The sequence below is a fragment of the Scomber scombrus genome, chromosome 5 (genome assembly GCF_963691925.1).
Source record: "Scomber scombrus chromosome 5, fScoSco1.1, whole genome shotgun sequence".
NCBI lineage: Eukaryota > Metazoa > Chordata > Actinopteri > Scombriformes > Scombridae > Scomber > Scomber scombrus.
In genome coordinates, this window is record NC_084974.1 from 3,295,313 (window position 1) to 3,314,276 (window position 18,964).

Below are 18,964 nucleotides of genomic sequence, written 5' to 3' on the forward strand. Positions count from 1 at the left end.
GTGTGCTTCTCCTGCATCAAAGCCAGCTGCAGGGTTTATATTATTGTTTGCTTGCTGTCTCTTCCCTCCTGGACTGGAACTCTTGCATACAGAGGAGGATCTCCCAGCCGCCAGGTCCAAGTGAACAAAAAGTTTCTAACAGGGCCCTACGGTCAGTTTGCTTATACTGCTAGAATACTAAAGATTCCCACAGTTTAGTAATGTAGTTTAACTCAGCAGCATCAGTGTCTGTGTATGGAATCTTAATAGTTTTTTGAGCACCAACGGAAATATGTGTGTAGCATTGAGTGACTGAATACTGTCAAGTTCTGAGAGTTGGCACATAATAATCTGCCAACTCTTTTCTCCAGTATTAAATATTCATTTCCTCTTTTAAAGCTGCAGTATTTTTTGGCTGCCTTGAACAACCTGAAAGCACAGCATTGACATATTATTACACTATAATGTTAACAGCATACGTGTTAACAAGCAGTTGACTATTTACACATCCAGCTGACACGGGGCAACATTAGCATCCGTTTAAGCTGTGTTTCTACCCACCTGTCACATGTAAGCCTTATATTCTCTTTATTATGGTGGAATATTGGATCTCTTTAAATTAAATTAGAGTACAGTCTAGACATGCTCTTTGTGAAAAGTGCCTGATAAATTTTGTTGTGCTATATAAATATTATTGAATTGAATTGAATTGAACAGGAGTAACCCCTTGAGTGTACCATCTCATTTTCAAGGGTTCCTATATGACTGTAATATTCACTCCCCTCAATCTCCTTTTAGCTCTATTTTGGTTTCCACCAACCCCTGAGAAAAATATCTAGCCTCTTTAGCACCTAAATGCTCCATTAAACTTTCTGGCTAGTTAACTTTTTCTGCTTTTGGGTGGTAGGTTTATCATAGCTGAAAACAACTGTCTGTTGTTCAAAATAACAACAGATTACCTTTTTGAAAATATAGCTAAACAACTGAGTACTTAAATTGTGGACCTAACGTGTTAGGTTACTTGTTGCATGAGAAAAGTAATCCAAGTACCCCCAATACTGCTATTATTTATTTTTATTTCCTATTGTTCAAATTGCTCTTTATTTTTGTATTGATGCTTTTCTATTTTTTCTATCCATTCTATACATTTCTCCATCATGGGACCTGATAAAGGATTATCTTATGTGTTAAGAAACTCCATTAAAGTTAGTTATTGTAACTTTTACAGACTGTGACTTCAAGTGGCAATAACAGGATAATGTTAATGTTACAACAAAGGAAATGGTTTATAACTAGCAGACTCAATTATAAATCTACCGATTTGATCAGTTTATTATTGATATATCAGCTTAGCCCTCTTTCCCCCACCTCTGTTTTCTTATTATTTCTTTATGCTTGGTCTTTATAGTTCATGTGTATAGGTGGAGGTAACATAATACGTTTTGTTGATGGTATTTTAATCTCACATTCCAAAGCTCCTCACTGGTGAGACACCAAGTATTCAGACTAGGTAGGAAGCACAGTTTGTACTCAGTATTCAAGGCCACACTACATTAGTATGGTAGCACCCCCCAAATTCTGCGTTGCATTGCATAAGACATCTGGCAAGCAGCCCTTAACTAAAGCATTGTGTGATGAAGCCACATGTGGAAATGCTCTCTCTGCTGTCTTGAATTTTCACCCAGCCCCATCCAAATATTTACCCAGTGTCTCATCTCTTCCTCAGCGCTGATCCCACCACATAATACGCAGCCTGGATCGAGCTGCTCGGCTGCTCTGTGAAATAGTTTGGAAGCAGTCATTGAACAGAATGTTTGTGTTGCGGAGACAGAGAGAACACTGCCGGATGATTTAAGGAAGCTTGACCTGTTGAGAGCAGCCTTATCTCAGTCAGAGCTTTGTTGTTTCTCACTGTGAGTGAATGGCCGTCTGGATTAAACGTAATCCTTCCAAGCAGTGCCAGCCCCTGCGGTCAAAGCAATTAACACAGTGGATGTATATCTCCCCAAACCTCTGTGATTCTATTGATTTAACCCAACAAGCTTCCAGAGATTCATTTATAGACATGCACAGGTGAAGAAGAAGTATGGAACTTATCAGGAGAAGTCCTGTGTTTCTGTTTATTTTAGTGTTTCAGCTTAATTTGTTACATGATGCATATGAAGGTCTTGGGTTTCAGTTTGGTTCGGGCTATTTTGTTGCATAAAACTACAGAAAATATTCCAAATCGGCAATAAAAATTACAAATAAATGTCATAAATCAGGTCTATATTTGTGAAGTTATTAAACAAAACTTCTATTTCACTTGATTTTACCAAACATCATTACAAACATATGTTGTTTCTACATTATTGGAATCAGAATAAAAATATTGCTGTTGCTGTCTAAAGAAATGTTTACTTCTGAGTAAACTGGCCTAAATTTTCTAAAGATGAAGTTATTAATTGAAGCCTGCTGTAGTGACTGTGCAGAATGGGCTGATTGCTTTGCCTCCAGCTACTACTTCAACGCCAAAAAAGATGTGAATATGAAAGAAACGTTGCCACAATGTTCCTGGTGAAACTAAAGCACTAGAATTATTGTTCCGCAGGTCAGAGTAAGTGGATTATTAAACTATTTTGACAGTCTTTTTTTTCCTTTTTTGGGGAGCATACTGGGCCGGCTGTGGCTCAGGAGGTAGAGCAGGTCGTCCTCTAATCGGAAGATCGGTGGTTAGATTCCATGTGTGTTTGGGCAAAATACTGAACCCCAAATTACTCCCGATGGCTGCACCATAAGTGTATGAATGTGTGTGAATGAGACATGTAGTGTAAAAATGTTTTGAGTGGTCGAAAGACTAAAAAAGCGCTTTATAAGTACAGTCCATTTACTATTTACTGAACTGAGGAAAGCCACACACCAAACCAAACAGTTCAGAATGAATACGTGCTGTCACACACTTACTGAATGGCAAAAATGACAAACCGTTGGAAATACGACTGTATTTACTGACATTAACAGTTCTGCACTGTAGTTGTAGTCTGAATACCTGTTTGAATCTGACGTCAGGTGACCTTTTATTGTGTATACTAAAGACATAACCCACTCTTTATTTTTTAAAACATCAAAAATAATACAGAGTGTTGTTTCCACCTCTATAATCCATCTTTGACCAAGTGCAAATGTACGGAGAACGAAGAGAGATTTTTTTAATTATTTGACCAACTGACTTTGTTGCAGCTGAGTGTAATATATATATAGTCATATCATTTACAATTAAAACTGTGGTGCTTTTTGCATTAAATATATAAGCAGTTGTAAACAATTGTTCTGTCCCAGCTACAGTCTAAGGCCTGATTTAGTTTTTGTCTGTTTTCTAATATAGATAACTATTATAATAAATAATAATAACAATAATACTTTATAGAGTGCTTTTAACAAAACTCAAAAACGCTTTACAGTATCAAAGACAAATTAAAACAATAAAACCATACAGAATAAAAAAAAACAAAACAATCAATAATAATATAAAAGTTAAGATGTTAATAAAACACAGAAGAATATATTTAATGTACCTCAGCTAAACTGAAGCTTCCTCATGCATCTTGTATTGACTTGTCCACTAATGACTGTGTTAAAGAGACAACAGCTGGACCTCTGCTCTTTGTGCAGGCTGTGTGTGACTTGTTGGTCAGTGGAAGTTGTTCCAGCTTGCTGTAAATGAGGCTCATCGGGGGCCTGGCTCTCCAAGCCGCAATCAATAGCTTTTAAGTGGCTTTGCAGTCGTTCTGATCCCTGGTGAGAAATGGATATTGGGATCAATAAGTTCTCAGATTCTCCACACTAACAATAATAAGATGAGTTAGTGGAGAGAGGAGAAACAAAGGTGTGGAGAGGTTCTCGTGTTGTGCTCTGGGTCTGTGGCTGGACTTCTTCCTTCTTGTTGAAGTGAGGACGGTTAATGATGTGCAGGCTGATCATATCATATTGATCCAGGGCCATCATCAGAGCTCTGCGGCTCTTAGACCTCAACAGAGAGTCATGAAACCATCGGCTAGACATGCATGGAAAGAAGAAGACCTCACATGGAGTGTTTATGGATCCACATGTCTTACTCCTTTATATCAGATCGACACTGCAGCTGCTTGTATTTGCCAGATCTGCTCAGTAGTGGAGGATATTCTCCAGATATCTTACTCCAGACTTAGTGATTTGTGTCTTTGTAGAATGTTGCTGAACTTATCACAGCCAGCAGTTCTTCTGTAGTACACAGAGGAGGTTTCAGTGGGATCCAAAGTGTTCTCTTGATTTGTTTTAGATCATCAAACCAGGAGGAATCAACTTTCCAGAACAAGACAATCGATCACATTCATTTTACACAGGGATTACTACACAGATACTGATACCCTAGACCTGATTTAAGGTCAGCCCGGGGAGTCTTAGTTGTGTGTATGTGTATGTGTGTGTGTGTGTGTGTGTGTGTGTGTGTGTGTGTGTGTGTGTGTGTGTATTTAGGCTCTGTGGCAAAAATGTACAACAAGGAGATAAGGAGCTGGAAATCATTTCATTGTCCAGTTATGTTTTTTTCTCTCTCAAAATATACAGAGAAGTTTCCAAAGAACACAATGTGATGACTTTATATCATCAAACTCGTATTACACAAATACACAAACAGCAGTCACAGATACACACTCACACTCAGTCTGCTCTACAGTTTCAGTGTGTTTTGTTTGAAGGATCCGATGTCCTGCAGAGTTTCCACTCAGAGATGTTGGAGCAGACAGGTGTGCAGTTCAAACACTCTCTGCTGATGGTGGCTCCACAGCAGCAGCTTTTCAGAAGCACTGGGCTGTTAATTACCCCCCCCAACCCCCCCACCCCCAGGGAGATCTGAACCAGTGCAGAGGTTTAGTTTGGCAGCAGCAGCAGCAGCACAGTGCTTGTACCAGCAGACACCTTGGCTGACCCGTCTGTGCTGGTCCCTCCCCAGCTGGGCCCTGCCTGGCTCTGCTGACGCATGCTGCTGTGGCAGGTTTCCAGGGTCCCTGCTCACCTACACAGGATTCTTGTGAAGGTTTGATCCTTACACTTAAGTGACTACAGTTAGAGTTAGAGGTGGAATATTATCGACGTTGTTGAAGCCAAAATGCCTCATTTTATTGTAGGTTTTCTGAAAAATGTGATGCAGTTGTAAGTCAATGAAAGACATGAGGGACAAGAAATGCAAGGGGGGGAAAAACAAGTCAAGTCCTAAATGGATGTAAACACTAGTTTACAGAGTAAATGTTTAGTAGAATTTAGCTGATGGCCAGTATGAGTTTTATATAATATTATATTTTATATATATTATATAAATAAATCATGAACATAGACAAAATACTATAAATATAAAAGATTAAACAACATACAACTGCAAAAGGTTTACAATTCAAAAGTCAAATAGGAAAATAATAATTACAAAAAGAAAGCTAAAATGTACCTTAAAAATACCAAAGATTTGTCTTTCAGAAGTCAAACAGCCCAACACAGTGTTACTGCAGAGAGCATGTGTCCATAGAGAGGAGCTACCAACTGTGATCACAGCCTTTGAAGAAGCTCAACTTTCTGACATGAAGAGAATGAAGAGGGAATAGTTGATATTTTTAGATAGATTCTTGATTATTTTATCAAATGTCTTTGTTTCTGCAGTTGTCAGACAACTGAACCAACTGTGGCAGATAAAGTAAGCACATGTTCTATAACAGATGTGTAAAAGTGGACAATAACTTTTACTACCTCAAGAATTTATAATCTCTCATGAGGCAGGTTGAATTGTTTTCCCATTTAAGGTTAACACAGATAGAAATAGGAACACCCCATATTAGCATTTATAAGCAGTATTTTAACATTGAATAAATGGTCTATAACACACTATAATGTAGTTATAAGCAGTATTTATTAATGTACAGTATTTGTCATCAAGTATAACTTCTCATATGATGACATATTTTATATGTGCTGTAGTGTTTTATTAACCATTGAACAGTTTATATACAGCTTATAAATGCTGAGTGGGCGACTTACAGTAAAGTGTTACCCAATAAATGTGAAAGTCTTTCCTTCATGTGAGATGTGGTTGAAAGTTCTGGGAAAAAGAGCTAAGAGTTCAAGAATGAACCTGACCTTGATGTGTCATGGAGACGTTTTTCCTTTGAACATTATAAGTCCATAATATAAAGTAGAGTATAGTGTGAGAGTTTGAAGTGCAGCATGTCAGTCATTAAACAAGTTGGGAAAAAGAGAGGGAGGTCAGTCAGCTGTGTTTGCCCTGCTTCCGTAGAAGAAGCTGTAAATCTTCTTTCATATGAAAGTTGCTCCTCTCATGAGCATTTCAACACATCTATCAGAGGTAATAGATCTGGAGGCCAGAGTCTGTCTTCATGTCCCTGCAGTGATCCCATCACTTCCTCTGTGTGTGTCTTCTCAGGACACACTAATGAGTAGCAGCAGAGCCTCCTCTCTGTATGTGACCTGTGCTCCTCTTCTTCCTCTTCTTCTTCTTCTTCTTCTGTGTGCACTCTGCTCTTTCAGTGTGAGCAGAAGGTTTGGACAGGCTCGCAGCAGTCTGCCCGGACCCCCCCCGCCCCCACTCCCATCCACCCCCCACCCCCACCCCTTCCACGTACGCCAAGGAAAACTGCAAAATGGCACCCAGGAGGAAATCAGAAACATGCGCTCGCCTCTCTGTCTCTGCTGTTGGAAATAAGTTCAGATTACGTTCAGTTTTCTGGCTCTATGATGACTTCAGGCAAACAGGCAAGCATGCATGAAGGTACGCAGGAGGGGGTGAAGAAAGAGGGGGAGGAGGGAGGGTGGATTTTTGGCCCTCTCCTCCCTCTCTGTGGAGGTCCAGTACACATTCATATGAAAGATTTTCATTGATTAGCTCATGACAGTAAGTTGTGTCTGCTAGCTCTGTTATGAAAAGCTTTAGCACATAAAAAAAGATCAAATGAAACATAGAAGCTGGACTGTGTAACTTAGAGATGATAATAAGTTCATTTGATCTTTGACCCCCTTTTCTTCACCAGTAAAACTAAACATACAGCATGAAGAACTATACCTGTTCTATGACTGTGCACATATTCAAAATACTGAATGTGCTGGTGGTGTGTGTTTTTTTTTCTAAAAGCCTGCAGTGGCTTCTTTTACCTCAAGCTACATTGTATGATTACAAGATAAACATCTGATAAAGATAGTGAAGTGTTGAAAGAGGAGAGAGAGAACATGAACGTCAGACTGGAAGCTTCTACGAACTTGTTGAGAATGTTTAACTGCAGTAACATCACCATTACATCACTCTACACTCACTGCACATTAGATCACATAGTTTATACACTAAGTTTTTTTTTTTTTTTATACCTCTACTGTAAAACCAGGATGAATCACATTTCAAATTTAAATTTGCGTCATTGGCAAAAACATCCACCGCCCTCCTTAGTTACTGTTGCTATGGCTGTCAATAAAAAGTATACTAAAACTTAGTTAATTAGCCGATCAACCGCATTTTGGTTCACTTTTAACAAAAAAATACCTGTTTGAACTTTAGGAAACACTGATAATATTTTTCTCCAGTTTCTGACATTTTATAGACCATACAACTAATTGATGAAAGTAATGACAGGTTACTATTATAGGAAGTAAGTTAATGGAATAATCTATTTCTCATAATGAATTAGTTTTAGATTGTGGAAAATGACCAAAAAAAAGAGAATAAATGCAGTTGGCAGCCTTATGTAACAGTCTTCATTCACATATATGATATTATAATGAAATATAAACACAGTGTGGCAGACAAGTCATTAATAAAGAAATATATATGATAGAAGCGATATACAGTGGAAAATGGAATGTAATAGTAATGAGTAGTTACTCACTGCTGCCCCCTGATGTACAACTGCCCTCACTACAACACTGCTGCCTCCATCTTCACTTCTCTCCATCAGTTCACTGCGCAACCTTTCGTCCACATTCTTCTTCGTCTTTATCTCTGTGCTGACAGAACTGTTGTCCTTCAACATGAAGCACTTAAGACTTCCTGTGTAGATATGGCAGCTTTTTGTGGAAATAAAAAGATCCTATTAATCATAACACAGAGGGATCCAGGGTCTGTGCTGAGGTCCTGTGAGGGAGGGAGTGTTTCTTTTCCTGGAAAGACGCTTCCAACATAACAGGAGTACATTTTTCTCTCTGCTCAGTGGCGCCCGGGTTTGTCCTATAGGATATTGACCCTTGCACTTAACCCCCCCCATTCCCTTACACTACATACACTCTCTTTGATGGGAAGTTTTTCCCTCTGAGTCAGCCTCCTGCTGGCTCTCTGTCAGCAGTCACCCCCTCCTTTAACTCCCTGCGTCTCTGTTCACTGCCCCACCCTTCAGGGAAACTGTGTGACACCAGAAGCCTGAGTGTGAAATTCCTCTCTGCGTTCACCTCGCGTGACGTGGCGTCACACTGAGTCTGGATTCTTTCTAATTTAATATCTGGGTGTAAAATGCTGCTTTAATCTCATTTAAACCTAAACCTGGTCCTTTGTTTCTTCAGGTCTTTAAAGGTGAATTTCAGCTACCAGATTTCCTAAAAGAACAATCACAGGTACAGTAACATTTCTGCCTGTCGTTGAGCTTTTTTTCTTTTTCTCCAAATTCAGCTTTTTAAAAAAATTTATTCTAGTGTCTGATTTGAGTTCAACCATGTGCAGCTCAGTGGAAGATCTCATCTCTTCACAGTTACTCATCTCTTGATTTTTCTCGCCATCGCTTGTTGTTGTTGTTGTTGTTGTTTTTTCTGGTCTTAGTTCTTATTTTTTGGTCTTTAGTGGTTATTTTGTTTAGTCTCATGGTTTTGTCTTGTTTGTCTCTTGGTTTAAAGAGCCTGATGTTGGCTACATAGCACTTCTGCCCTCTGCTGGTACTTCCAAAAAACTGCACTCACCGCATTCTTTGTAGAAACACACTTCATTATCATGTGTGAGCTTTAGGAGAGTGTCTGCTTTTTTTTTTTTTTTTTTCCTTTCTCTCAGCACAGTCAGCTTCTCTGTTCATTGAATGGTGGGATGTCAGTGAGTCAGCTGACTGCAGCGTCTTCTTGCTGGTTAAAGTTTTGTTGTGCTATTTTCTGCACTGTCGTCTTCAGCGCAGATACTGTAACATTTGTTCTCTACACAGATCCAGAAGTCTGCAGAGAAACCCCACCCCAGTTAGGAGGAGCAGGAGTGACATCACTACCACACACAGGTACAAACTCACACATGAACAGCATGCAGGGAACGTAATACTGTAACTGCAGCCAACAGCTTGTAAAAAAAGGCTGTAAAAGTTATGAAGAATAATCATTACGTCTTCATCTTCATCTCTCAATGCAGTGAAAAGTATCATTACCTATGCTCGTTTATAGTTTAGTGTAATGTATCCTCAATATAACTGTTAGAATTGAATGTGAGCTCTATGGTGTTTTGTGTGTTTATTTCATTTCAAACCTTTATTTTAAACTGGAAGAATCATTGAGGCAGCCCTTATTTACAATGATGTCAAGTTACAACCAAGTTAAAAATTAAGATGAGAAAAAAAGAAAGAAAGAAAAATCAGTTAAAACAGTAACAGTGTGAAACAGGGAGGTTAGTGATCCTGCTTTTAAACTGTCCACATTATGGTAGGGTGAAGGAAAAGGCTGATTTTTCAAATGAAAGTCCGTGATCAGGTGACCTGAAGCATAAACTGGTCATGTGTGTGAGTTTGATATGATCCAGCATCATTGATAAGTACTGTGATAGTTTACTGACCAAGGCTTTAAAGATAAATAAATACCAATGATTATTACATCGTTCTGCTAAATCTGAGAGCAGAATGGTAGACAGAGTCGAGAGGTTTAAGAACAGTTGGAGCAGCATTTCTATAATCCAAAAACTGCCTCAACAATCCTCTCAGTACAGATCAGAGAGAAGTGTTTTGTTTCTATCATTTATGAGCGATAATGAAACGAAACACAAAACAAGACACAGTCCCAGTCAAATACAATAAAGTTATAAAGTACAGTCCTGAGTTTTGAATCACGCGTTCTGTCCAATTTCATGTTCATGACCAGCACATTTATTATCTCTGATGTCATCGTTCTGAATCCCTGCAGTGATATTATGTTCAGCGGCATCTATAACAACACTGCAGCCAGTTATTAGTTATCAGCTCTAAATGACTTTATATACTGTTACCCTCAAAAACCACAAGATTACAGACAAACACATGCTGTATTTTGAAGATGCAGATATGAGTGTTCATCAAATATTGTATTTATTTACTGACATTCATTTTTAATATGAACAGATAAGAAACTTTTTTGAGGAGGATCCCTAAAATGAGTTAAATACAGAATTGTGAGTTATGTGCAGATGGGACATTTCTTATTGGTGGACAAACCGTGTGATGGTGATTCTAGCTGAATGTTCAAACTTAATTAAAGAATATGGTCTAAAAGTGGTAAGTAGTTTGAGATAACTTTGGCTGGGATTTGGTGATGATTAAAAATTTAATTGAACTTGATAGTGGAAGCCAGATTTTAAAATGAACAATCAATCCAACACATGATGTTGTGATGTTATCTTCTCTTATTTCAGCGCAGGACTCGGTGCAGTGGAAAGAAAATCATGGACATCGTCTCACCCATTTCACTGTCTGTGTTAGGCCTCGACACATTTCAAAGGTCACATGACTGCAGTTGGACAGTGACCTGACCAGTGTCAGCGCTTCCCCCTGCGTGCTGCCACCACTCCTCATCAACGGAACTCTTGGCCTTTGATGTTGTACTGTACTAAAAAAAATAATGGTTCTCACAAACCACAGAATGTCTGCTGATTGTTATTTTTCGTGTCACATCATGCTCATCGATTTTTAGAAATGATTTCTGGCTATTTAGGAGAAAAAAAAAACCCTCTGTGATTCTGTTGTAAGAAACTGCAGTGAACTGAAATCGCAGCAAGTATTTATGAATGGAAAATTAGCTTTTGGAAGATGCAATACCTATTTTAATGTTTAATTTTTTTCATGACTTTGTATTGTGCTATGTCATGGGTACTGATCAGTTTTAAGTATCAACCGTGATAAACAATGCTTTTTTAAAAACCCTGTTGCAAAGTGTGTTAATTGTAGTCTTTTTTTAAAGGATAAAATGTCACCAGTCGTTCAAATCTAAGCAAGGATCAACAGTGAAGGGAAAATAACATGAAATTAAAATTGTGGTAAGTAAACTTGGACCGTGTTAAGTAATGAGAAGATTATAGATTATTATCAACCCTGTAAAGTTTCACTGTGCATCAGTATGTTACATGTATGCAGCACTGGGCGTCTGAGGAAGAACTAACCATGTTTACATTGTGCATGGTGCTGTGTGCATCACTGTACTTCAAAGGAAGCAGGAGTGAGGGGGGTCCACACAATGCACTGAGGGCAGGAGGGGCCCCTAAAAGTTATGTGGTCATATACATGAGCAGTTTTGTGTTTGCCTGCTTTTAGTGAGATTGGTTTATTAGTAAATCAGCCATTATATGAGAGCTAACTGAAACAACCCTATCCGGGCTTTAACACAGATGGAAACACATCATACTGTACTGCACTATTTGGGCACCAGGAAAGCAAGAGCCCATGAAAGCTCATCAGCAGGTAGGTGCTGTTGTGTTGTGAGTTTGGTGTTTAGCTGATATTTCTTCATTTTGGCAGATTGACGCCATTAAAAGTCTGTTCAGTTAACTGTAGCAGCTCCAGTTTACAGTTTAGCCATGTAAACTATACACAGACTGTGATACTGAAGAAAACTTTAAAACATGATGATTCTCAGGCAAGTTCTGAAGCTGCTTTTTCATAATCTCTAACCAGATCTATGGAGGTTTTTATTGGACATCACATCAGGTCACACTGATATCAGTTGGTGTCTGTTCAGATTAAATTTAGTAATGATAATAGATGTATCATTATAACTCCGAGAGGGATTTTTTTCCTCCTCTTTACCTCATAAAGTAAATATGTCTCACCTTCAGCTCTTTGGCGCCACCCTGTGGACGCTGTCGCTTTGTCCGGCTGAATATATTGCACAACTGTCTCATTTATATAACGTTGCGTACGCTCCAAGAATCATAAGCGTATTATAATATATAAGAGCTGATCCACAGAAGTATAATATATCTCTATGTACGGCTCTGTATAAGAACTAGATAGTGCCACCCAGTGGTCACTCGCGGAGAAAAATCCTCCTGTGGCACAAACAGCATTTTCCCATAGAGCACCATTGTAAAAGTGAGGTCTGTAAAACTGAAGACAGAAAACCTTGAACAGCAGATAAGGTCAATTATGACTCTTTTTATTATGAACTTTTGATTCTTGAAGGTTTTATATTTATAAAATCTTCCTCGAGCCGAAAAAACGGATTTAAAGTCAGTGACGTCACTACATTGAAAAGTCGATGGGCAGAGCGGGAATTGTTCTTATCCAGACACCTGACGGGGCTTTCAAAATAGCTACGTCACTTCCTGTTGGAGTTAGACTCCATAAAATCAAACTTGACAGGAGAATATACGCACTGTACGTAAACTCTGACGCATGCGTTACAAAATTGTGGAGACAGGACAAACTGGTGACGTGATTTATTATTGAAATTATTCATAAAATATTCAGCGCTGTCTCACCATCAGAGCCACTGGTCAGCTGTGAACAAGAAGCACAGCAGCTCAAACTGTGACGTCAGTGTCAGACAATTCATCCTACAGTGAGTGGTGGTACCATAGACATACTGTAGTATGTCCATAAGCGGTGGTACCAGAGTCAAAGCAAGTGCTACTATGTGCCACGCCCCATGTCGTAACTTCCGGTCCAGGCGCTTTATTTTGAAACTGCTGGGATGGAAGGAGCTAGCAGAAGTTACATACATATTAATGTATGTAACACTTTTTGGGGTTTCTTTTTCCTACATACAAATGGCATAACCTTTATTTAAAATGTCCTACAATTCATTGTTAAATATCTGAAAATTTACCGGAAATTAGAAAATGATCAGTATTTTAAAATGATACTCATTCGTCATTTCTCCTGATGAATGTGAACAAATGTGTTATGTTTAGGTTGTTTTATGACAGAACCAACCAGGGAAAAAATTAGCTGTAGGTCATTGACCTATTGATAGATAAACAGTATATGGTATATTGATTAGAGCAGCTTGAAATCAATCAATCAATCAATCAATTGTAAAAACAATCAACATTGAAGTTAGTAGGACCCGGATGGGAGGATAGCAGGTCCAGGACATGAATCTGCCATCCAGATTTATAACTAAGTTTAGGTCTGGGTTGAGTTGAGAAACTCAATAGAAAAACTCTCTTAAACATTGAGGAACTCCTTAGTTTCAATCATATGATGAAGTGAAAGCTGTGGAACATCTTCCTCTCTGTCGCATCAAAAGTCTGAAAGCAAAGAGAGCAGCACGCTAATGAACAACCTCTTGTTTAATAATACATTACATTCAAGGCAAATGATACATCCTTACCAATACATATTCAGCAATGCAATCATTGGCTCTCTAAATAAATAGAAATCTTGAAGTCAGTGCACAACATTGAGAAAGAACACTTAACAGTCAACGTGTAACATAGTCTGCTGCACACATTCTGCATTTCTGCACAGTACACACCTCCAACTAGTGCTGCTAAAACCAACATAAAAAATAGATCTCAAAATAAGTTATATATATATGTATGTATATATATATATATATATGTTCTGACTGTCTTCATATAAATATTGGGCTTTCGGTTTATATTTACAGCAATATAGACTTTGTTGGGTTTCTCAAACGACAGAAATTGCACAGTAGTTAAAGAATCCAAGATCACGATTTTCAAAAATATTTTACACACATAGTAAACAGTCAGTCTTCAAGATGCAGTATGAAATTGCACATTGTCGTCATGCCACAGAGGGGGCTGTTTCAAGGCTTTGGTACACAATGTCCTGATTGGAAGAAAAAGCTCTGCTACAGGCCCTGGTGTCCCCGCCGACCCGCCTCAGTCACCGTGGCAGGAGGGTGGGAGGGGGGAGAGGCTGTAGTGAAGGTCCGCGTACATCCACACCACCACCCATTCCTGGGGTCGAAGTAGCGAATCAGAGAGCCCGATGACTACAGTACACTTCAGGATTGGGGAAGACTCTTGGCACTTGAATCACAGGTGCAGGTCCGTGCTGGATGACCAATCATATGCAGCCGTATTGGACATTTTTTGGGAGACGTGGAGGGTGGAGATAAAGGGTCACACTGAAAAGGGGTATTGGAAACAGTATCAAAAATGTTCCCCCATTCCCCTCAGATACAAACATGAATATACTCTGTGCTGTTACTGTGGAGCAGAAAGGAAACCTAATACTGATTCACTGAACACTGGCTTTAGTTTGGCATTAAACGCAGCTTTATCCCAATCTGTTATTTCATCCAGCCCGGTCCACATGATTCATTTTCAGAGGCTGGACTTCAGGCGGTAGGAGAATCAGGTTCTACATGGACAATTGCAGCCACTTTTCCTGTTTAATAGTCTTGAATGAGTCTTCACATCAGTGCGCATGTTTAACTCCTATTCCAAAGTGAAAACAGGGATTCATTTAAAGCATAGAGCAGGTGATATAGTACATTTTTCTAACTGCCAACAAATCCGCCCATCAAAAGACTACAACCAACATGAATTCATCCTGCTGAATGTGTTCTTCTTCTGTGCCAAAAACTATTAAAACACATCAGTGAACCCTACACACACACACACACACACACACACACACACACACACACACACACACACACACACACAATCCTGCTGCCAGAAATAACTCACTAAAGCACCAAATGTGGATTCATCACATGCAGAAAATAGTCCAAGTAACATTTGCTATAAACTACTGGTAGAAAGACACTGATGAGAGGTGTGAGACTAACGTTGTGGGCCAGATGTAATGTGTCCAAGCAGCTCCTCTCACATTACACACTGTTAATTCATTCATTATATAAAAATAGACTGATTAGTGCAGCTTTAAAGATGTACGCCTTCTGCAGGAACCAGTCAGGAAGTATTAACAGATGGACTTCAATATTGTTGCTTTTGGTCTTTCGTGGAATTTGTCGATAATAAGAAAACTATAGAATAACACCAGCCTTTTACTTAAAGGAAAATCCTACCTTCAGACACAAGTAAATATCATCAATCAAAGTTATTTTTTATTTTCTAACACCCATTTTTTTCCTCAATCTTTTCTTCTAACCAGCCTTAAGGTCTATAATACTTCATTAGCTAGACAGGTTCACCTTTAAAACATGAGAGGACATGAAGCAGTGAGGGACACTGTGTTTATCTGCTACATGTCCTCTAAAATAGAAGATAAGTGGATCAAGGCCACAGCCAGGATTTTACAAAATACTGACTTCAGGAGTTTAAATTCCCTACCAGTGGAAATAACTAGCCACAAAAACAACTGAAAATATTCTGCAGATTTTAAAACTTTTTTTTTTTTTTTAAAGCTGTGTTCACATTACCACACACTAAATCAACTGACTTATTTTTGACTAAGAATAATCCAGTTTTAATATATTCATTCTGAAAATACCAGAATAAGTAACAGTTAAAATACTTAAAAGGCTAACATGTTTAATATGTGTGTAATCAGGTTATTTAAGTGAAATAAAACACTGTCCTCAGTGGTGGTTTTGTGTTTAGTGTGTGTGCTTTTGTCTCTAGTGTTGTGCTCTGCTGCTGTTTTTCCTCCTGCTGTCTCTGAACGAGGATTAAACATGTCCAACCGCTGACTAACATGCACAGAAAAGTTGGCTGCAATTCATCCAGACTTTCTCAACAGTTTGGCCTCCTGCGGCGCCTCCGGCCCCCCACTCACCCACCCACACATACACAGCTGTGGGCGTTCACAGGCACCGTGAAGGAGACCCTCTCAAAAAGAAAAGTACCTTGGGCTGTTACTGATAAAGGCAACCTTTGTGTGATAATGAACTCTTGGACAAAAATAAAAGAACGTGGCCTGAGGGCCAAAAACAGACATGCTTGTTGTAGAAAACACTCATGAAAAGGTAGTTGGCACAGTCCATTTGGTCACTAATGAAAACTTCTTTGTGAAAACGTCTTCTGCTCCTCTTACTATGCAGTGTGTAAATCCTGCACTCTAGTGGCCTCCACTGGAACGCTTCAGCCTTCCTGTAGTACTCCTCCACTGACAGGCATCATGTTCACTTTGAGAGTAGAGGAAAGGGGGTGAGACTCTAGAAAACTGGAGTATTGATAGAGCCAATGCTGTGTTGTGTGTGTGTGTGTGTGTGTGTGTGTGTATGTGTGTGTTTTCATGCACGCACACAAGCTCTGGAGGACTGGGGAGACTCAAGAATGCGTTCACAGTGTGATCAAACTGACAAGCATGCAGACATATCCACATGTTTGAACGGACACCAGCATTCCATGTGACGGGAAATGTAAACAGATCGAGGCTGAGCTCCAGAGCCAGGCCGCCCCTGCAGCGCTCCTGCCCCGCTCCCACAGTCCTTGTCTGGGCAGGGAGGAGACCTGGACCCCCTGGACCTGCTCTGGTTTGATGGAGGCCGAGAAACACTTTGTGAGGGTTGAGAGGAGGAGCTGAGTGTCCTGTAGGGTGGGACACTCTCTCCCTCTTCATCCTCCCATTCCTCCTCTTCTTCTTCTGTGGTCACTTGTTGTCCATCAGAGACTGAACTTTATGCACCAGCTCTCGTGCTATCTTCAGGATGTGCTGGACATCGTGACGCTCGGCCATCTCTGTGGATCAGACACAGTGTTAGAGATGCAGCAGGATCCTCACAGTGACAGATAAACCTGCACACTACAGTTTACACATAACTGCATCAACAGGTGAAAAGGTACACACAGATAAATACAATCAAACAAGGAGCAGAAATCAAGTAGAACAACCTGAAAACAGCAGAAGCACAAAGTTGTCAGTGTGCCTCAAAAAAAGTGCTCATCAGACCATTATTAAATGATTCTTATCATAGTCATGCATTTCTTTGCTGACTTAAGTAGATTATGTATTCCTGTACAGTATACAGTATATATGCAGTACCATCCATATAATGATATACAGTACCATCCATATGATGATATACAGTACTATCTCCTTGATATACAGTATTATCCATATAATGATATACAGTATTATCCATATAATGATATACTGTGTTATCCATACAATGATATATAGTAGCTTCAGACTATAGAGATCTGTATGCTGGAGAGTGAGAGGCTGCTACTGTGAGATATATAATGGTAATGATGCATGCTTCCAATAAATTGGTGCTTCCAGTAATTGGTAAAATGTATTTTTGGTATAATAAATTGAAACATTTTGGTGGATCAACATGTTTCAATTTATTACACAGTGCATTTGTCAAGATCCATTTGTCTCCTTCTCATTTAACATAAATCCAAACAGAGTTTTCTGCAGGATTCACCAAGTTACATTTCAGACTTTTAAAGACCTTTTTATTACCACATTAAAAGACTGGTTTTACAATCATTACTGACATGAGTATGAAAGTATGATGGAAAACCAGCAGGGACAGTATAAGATATATTACAGTTCTTTCAGTACTTGTCAGTCAGTGGTATAGTATGATGTGCTGATGATGTGCAAAAACTGCAGATAATCAGCAAAATGGTCTTTTAAAAGTATAAACTAAAACTTGGGCATAAACACAAGCGGGTTAAAAACTGGATTTTTGTATCAATCAGACGAGTGTCTTGATTATCAGACATTGAATCCACTGGATTAGACAAGAATACCCATACACCTTACAATATATGGATATTATATTGATATTATATCGATATCGTGATATGAGACTAGATATTGTCTTAGATCATACTATGGTGAGTAGTGTAAGTATTGTCTTTTCCAGAGTTGTGATATGATAGAAGACTTTACCCAAATGTCCCTCTGCTCCTTTCTAGGAAACAGTTTAGTAGATTTGTGTCACACAGAAGTGTTATTACATCATCACACACACTACATCACTGATCACAACAACGAATTGATCAGTGATAGCAGTCAGGACAGTATAGTGAGAAATACAAAGAAACTCAGGAACATGGATTGTGTGTGTGTCTCACCATTAAAGAACTTGATTATGTCAGTAAAGTCCATGTTGTTGTCCATGATGATCTCACGGTAAACGGTGACCAGTGCCAAGGCCAGGAAAAGGACAAAATGCTGTGAGGAAATCCTGGGAGCCACCCAGATCACCTCCCACACCGCAAACACATCCTCGTACAGGAGCTCTACACACACACACACACACACACACACACACACACACACACACACACACACACACACACACTTTTTAGGAACCCTGTATTCTGTATAATGACTGTTTTATGTAAATGGGCAGTAGAGACATGACCTTAGAGGCTTAAGTAAAGCAGGAATGTAACAAGTAAAACGTTTCATACATAGCTTCCATTAAATTACTGGGATAACCTTTCAGGCACCGTTTAGTGATTTTCAGTATTCACATATGCAGCTACATTCAGGAACATTTCCATTTTGGGCCTTTTCACACATGCCATGACAATGCCAGAGTAGATGTGGCTAGGGTCAGTCCAGCAGATGGCGTTCATCCAACACTTATGGATACTAACTGTTATAAAACTAAACAGAAGAAGCTGTGGTGAGGCTGCCTGTACACAGCTGAAGATGCCTCTAATTATTCTCAGGAACATGGCGGGTGAGGAGCTCTTTCAGTCCAGTGTCAATGTTCTTGTGATGTATTTAATATTCAATAAGTTTGTGAGACAAATCACCCGCAAAAGTCGCAGTAAACAAGTCACAGATTCAAATATGTCATTAGCGGAGTCTTGTGATTGGTTCACTGCGACATGCTTGTCCCTGCAATGTTACTGCTTTCATTCACA

At 39.2% G+C, this 18,964-nt stretch overlaps 2 protein-coding genes across 6 annotated transcripts in view; one reads left to right on the forward strand and one right to left on the reverse strand.

Annotated features, from left to right (window-relative positions):
* Window positions 1-11,111, forward strand: part of tpst1 (tyrosylprotein sulfotransferase 1) — a 47,799-nt gene extending 36,688 nt beyond the window's left edge. Inside the window, exons 4-6 of one of the 5 annotated variants that reach the window (XR_009925174.1) lie at window positions 8,542-8,592; window positions 9,165-9,295; window positions 9,842-10,556. Coding sequence is in view for 4 of the 5 variants with exons in the window: in XM_062419176.1 (XP_062275160.1) it covers window positions 8,542-8,592; window positions 9,165-9,200 (87 nt within the window). In the remaining variant the exon portion in view is untranslated. Of the gene's footprint in view, window positions 1-8,541; window positions 8,593-9,164; window positions 9,296-9,841; window positions 10,557-10,606 lie in introns of those variants that run through there. The other 4 variants (XM_062419176.1, XM_062419177.1, XM_062419178.1 and 1 more) reach the window with 4 other exon arrangements.
* A 5,032-nt stretch (window positions 11,112-16,143) lies between these two features.
* sgsm2 (small G protein signaling modulator 2) overlaps window positions 16,144-18,964 on the reverse strand; it is an 85,429-nt gene continuing 82,608 nt past the window's right edge. Inside the window, 2 exon segments of the mRNA XM_062419166.1 lie at window positions 16,144-16,810; window positions 18,161-18,328. Coding sequence (XP_062275150.1) covers window positions 16,722-16,810; window positions 18,161-18,328 — 257 coding nt within the window. The 3' untranslated portion in view covers window positions 16,144-16,721.